General features: G+C 37.4%; 1 protein-coding gene across 1 annotated transcript; it reads left to right on the top strand.

Moving 5' to 3' along the window:
* The first annotated feature begins 1126 nt into the window (after positions 1-1126).
* LOC103475623 (claudin-4-like) lies at positions 1127-2714 on the top strand. The gene has a single exon (XM_008427406.2). It carries the CDS (start codon positions 1345-1347, stop codon positions 2014-2016), a length of 672 nt encoding a protein of 223 aa, XP_008425628.1. The 5' UTR covers positions 1127-1344; the 3' UTR covers positions 2017-2714.
* The last annotated feature ends 2306 nt before the right edge of the window (positions 2715-5020 follow it).

Here is a 5020-nt window from a genome sequence, read left to right as displayed (position 1 = left end):
TTTATACCTTAATATTGAGAGGGGTTATTTTTCTGTGCCATGGTTCCTCAGTGGTTTAGCAGTTTATGACTTCATATTAAAGATGTACACTTTTGTATCTTGATATTTTAGTGTTTTTAACGCCAGAGATACTTACTTAGCCTTTTTGGCACTATATGTTTTTGTATCTTTTATTTTTAGGGTACAAATAAAATTAAAAAATCTTCCACAGGATGTTTTAGTTTTAATGTGGTTCTGAATTAAATGTAGATCACTTTTTACCAACCATGAGAAGGTTTCCTACCTACATTAGCAACTTATGGTTCAAATTATTTCTATTAGCAAACAGTCGCTCGTTCTTAGTTTTGGTTTCACAGGTTTGCATCTGTCATCTTTTACCAACTGATTGGTCCAAACTAGGATCAAATTGAAGCCTGAAATTATCGTAATTTGCAAAAGTATTTAAAATATAACTAAAATGCAATGTTTAAGTTTGGGTATAAATGGTAAAGTCTGGGTGCGAAACTGCAATTCAGGTCATTTAGTCCTTAAATCCTCCTTATCAAAGATATTTTCTGTTTATTCTCCTTTTACGGTTAAAGAGGATAGACGTTGTACACAGAAACTAGTTAAACAACTATAAAAAATATTTTTAAATGCTGGTAGTTGGCCATTAACTACAGGTGCAGGTTTAACCATAGAATACTTTAACATCTTGACAAGGCAATAAAGATGTGCTATAGAGCCAACAAACCCAAAATACAATCTGAAAGACAACAGAGGATGATTAAGTGTGATTTAATATTTACCCTCCTGTTTGCTTTTTCAAACTGATACCAACATGTCAAACATTCACATAATTTATAAAGATTGTTTGTGCACCCAAAACGGTTGCTAAATGTCTCCCGTCAGGCACATAAAAAGCTTCACTCTGGTCATTTATTACCTACAGGCAGCAATAAAACGGACACGCCCAGCGCTACCACGGGCAAAAGGTTAAACCATTGAGAGGTTCAGCTAAGAAAGTACTGAAAAACAGCACCAACACACCCGGTGATAAAGGCCCAGAAGGCCCCTGATTGGCTTGGTTTGACCAGTGAAGTCATCTACTATAGGAGGGACAGGCCAGCTTAATAAAACAGGTTTATAACCCAGCAAACAGCAGTTTATCGGGAATCGACTGAACCAACAGACTGTCGTGAAGTCTGAGCAGTTGGGGACATTTTTTGAGAGAAAGCAAACCTGCAGGACGAAAAGTCCCCAAGACAGATTAAAGTGGAACTTTAAAAGAAGTCTTGGAGGAAGATTGGAAAGAAGAGAAATCTGACCTCAGGAGTTGAAAAGGACGTGTAGAAAAGGCAAAGAATGGCGTCATTTGGACTTGAGCTTGCTGGCATCGGCCTGTCAGCGGTGGGCTGGTTGCTGAGCATCGTCAGCTGCGCTCTGCCCATGTGGAGGGTCTCTGCCTTCATCGGCAACAACATCGTCACCGCTCAGGTGTACTGGGAGGGTCTGTGGATGAGTTGTGTGTTTCAGAGCACCGGCCAGATGCAGTGCAAGGTCTACGACTCTATGCTGGCCCTCCCTCAAGACCTGCAGGCCGCCAGGGCCCTCACCATCATCACCATCATCCTGGGTGTCGTGGCGCTCCTCATCTCCATGGTGGGAGCCAAGTGTACCAACTGCATCGAGGAGGAGGCAGTCAAAGCCAGGGTGATGGTCTCCTCGGGCGCGGCGTTCATCGCGTCAGCCCTGTCGCAGATTGTGCCCGTTTCCTGGTCTGCACACACCATCGTCACGGAGTTCTACAGTCCAATYGTCCCATCTGGGCAGAAGATGGAGATCGGAGCGGCATTGTACCTGGGATGGGCCGCCGCAGCCCTGCTCCTGATCGGCGGTGCCCTCCTCTGCTGCAGTTGCCCCCCACAGGAGGAGAAGGCACTAAGGTACAACGTAGCGCCTCAGAGCCGTATGGCGTACTCCGCCGCTCCGAGATCAACAGCCCAAAGCTCCTACACCAGAAGAGACTATGTCTAAGAGGAGCCAAGAAGTCAAGACAGGGTTGAGACAAAATCCCAACTATTATTTATGCGTTTTCTGGAAATTTATGTTTAACATCACGGGAAAAGTGAAATAAAAAACACAGATTTAATCTTTTTTAAAATTGGAACCAAAAATATTCATACATGTTTTTTATACTCTAGAAAGACAGTTGTTTACATGTCAACTTCTCCAAAAGAAATAATTTTATATAAATATATCTGTTCTTAACGTGTTTTGTTGTACTGGAAATGTGCTGAGCATATATAATTACACTGTAACTGGAACAAATGCTCATGTTTATATTTGTCTTGATGGACTTGCAAACCAGAAACAGGAGCTGCGTCACAGCTGAATGAAAGAAAGAAGGTCAAAATGGCGGAGTGGACTGTGAGGAAAGTCACGTGAAGATCTATTTGGTTTGCTTCAGATGTGCTTTATTCCACGTTTTTAATCTCCATTACAGTCCTGTTTTACTTTCCATGTGTTGTGACTTTTAATTGTTGAAGCTAATGTACTTGACACTTGTTTAACAGAATTTATGTTCAACATTGTCACATTTTCCTTCATATTTCTATATACAAACTTTTTTGAAAAATGTCAATACAAGTGAAACTATGTTGTATTTAGATCTACTTATGATGATTTTAAATAACTTAAAGGAAATAAAGCAATGAAGATTTTTTACAGTGAAACACCATTGAAGCCTAATTTTTTTTGTTCAATTTTTGACATAATTTAACAGTTCATTTAGTCAAAGCAAAAAAGACAAATGAGAGCATAAACTACAAATGTAAATTTATTTCTGTAAACTTATAGAAATTAACATGACCATGATGCGTAAAGACAACTTTCTGATTTACAATTTTCTTTTCTTTTTGGTTTTTCCTTAAATGAAAAAACAAATAATCTTAAGTGTTTTTGGTCTAATTTCTAGTGCAAATGTCTTAGTATATTCAAAGTATAACAAAACTAACATACATGCAACTTTCAGCAAGACACAGGAGCTTATTTTAAGCAAATAATGCTCTAAGATTGTTTTATTAAGAAGTAGTTCTGGCAGATTATTTCACATTTTTCCATGTTATAAATAAAGTAATCTACCAGTGAAACAATTTTTTTTATCAGTGATGTGATGTGTCATATGCGCACTAAAAACTAGATGAAAAATATTTGCTATAACTTTTTACTGTGTTTTTAATGTGGGTTTTCTGCAATGAATGGGGAAAAACATAAAAAGTTCATATGTTTTTCCCATATGATCACATGTTGAGGTTCATGATCTAGTAACTATTATCAGAGATTTGATTGTTTCCTAATCCCAAACAGAGCACTTTGTTTTCAGACTGTAGATTTATTAGTGATTCCTGGAGGCTCTGCAGAAGAACTGGAGGAAAATCTTCCAGTTCTCAAACTAGTCAAAGTTTTAGGAAGTCATGAAAGGCCATGTTTAAAACTTCCCTTTTTGCTAAAGCTCAAAGTTAGAGTGATTTAGGATTATCTTAGTTAGGCTGCTGTACGCTTATACTGAAACAGAAAAGCTGGAATCTCTCCCAGTATCCCCCATTGACTGATCAAAAATTATTTTACTGTTGTTAACAACAACAAAAAACATTAGCAGTTAGCATGTAAATAAAAAACATAAAATGTGATCACTATAAAAGCAACAAATATTCTATGTTACATCTGTCCTGATTCAAAAATGATTTGGTTTAAACTGCAGTGTAATCTAAACTACAGGTAGCAGCAACCCTTCACTCTGAACATTCTCCTACTACTCTCCAATTTTTGATTATTTGTGATAATTCAGCTTTTAATCTCAAGTTTTCTCTCTATTTTTTGTGTTCATAAAAATCTGATCTGCTCAGAATGAAGGATTGAAGCAAAATGAATGACACACTGCAAGCAACTTTCCACTATCTGCTACATGCTCTCCAGAGAGAGTGAACACTGCAAGTCAATGACTTGATGACAATAGATGGGAAACGTTTTAACCAATTTAAGCATTAAATTTAATTTATTGGTTAAAAAAATGGATCAAATTGAAATTGCTTTTTTTTCTCTCTTTTTTTTTGCTACTTTGCAAAGTTGACTGTATGCATATAAGGAAATAAAAAATTGTAACTAAACTGGAGACAAATCACGCGACAACCCGCTTTCCTGTCACTTTACTATCAAATACTAGAGCTGAAACAATCCTTTTAAAATAAATTAAAACTTCTTCTAGTAGTGTTGAGTTTACATTATTTGATTTATTTTACTTTTTTTAAAGCAAAATTCAGAGGGTAAAATTGTGTGAAGTTAACGTGCTTTTATTTTGGAAGGAGCTTGTAAGGGAGGGCGCCATATTGTCTTGTACCGCTGCGGACAGCGGGCTGGCTTTACCGTCATTTCCGAAGAGACAGCTGGTTTTATCGCAGTGTGTCACCAGCGATACGAATCGTACATATTAACCTACTAGAAGGCTCAGCCTTTCCCTGGGCTGATAACCGCTAATAACGGCCATTTATTGGGCTGATAACGTCCGAAGCGTGTGTGAAAATCAACAAGGTGATGTAATCGCATTTGAAAAACTGTTGTCTGCTGCTTTCCGTCCGAACTACAGATACCAACTATTTTTGGATTTGAATAGTCAAATGATTTGACTTCGGGCTCATGAGGACGCCATCACTTCAACACTTTTTCTGGTTCTCAGCAACACAGAACAAACATCTGCGAACTTTCACGGAAACTCTTTCAACAGAAACTAGTCAAACTAGTTGGGAACGGAACATTAAAACAAATGTCAAACTCGGTATTAACTCTGTTCCAGAATTACCATTTATTAATGCTTAAGGAAGTTTTAAGCACGTTTGAATATTCTGAAAAGCGCTACATGTTTATTACAAAAGGTTAAAAGTACATAATAGTATTTTATAGAGTTAGCACTAGCATCTCTTTTACTCTCTATTAGTTGATAAACTATCAAGAATTAAATGTAAGGAGGAATGTTAAACTTGTG

The sequence above is a fragment of the Poecilia reticulata genome, linkage group LG14 (assembly GCF_000633615.1).
Source record: "Poecilia reticulata strain Guanapo linkage group LG14, Guppy_female_1.0+MT, whole genome shotgun sequence".
NCBI lineage: Eukaryota > Metazoa > Chordata > Actinopteri > Cyprinodontiformes > Poeciliidae > Poecilia > Poecilia reticulata.
The sequence above is the reverse complement of the archived record's forward strand: the minus strand, read 5'-3'. Positions and strand labels throughout refer to the sequence as shown.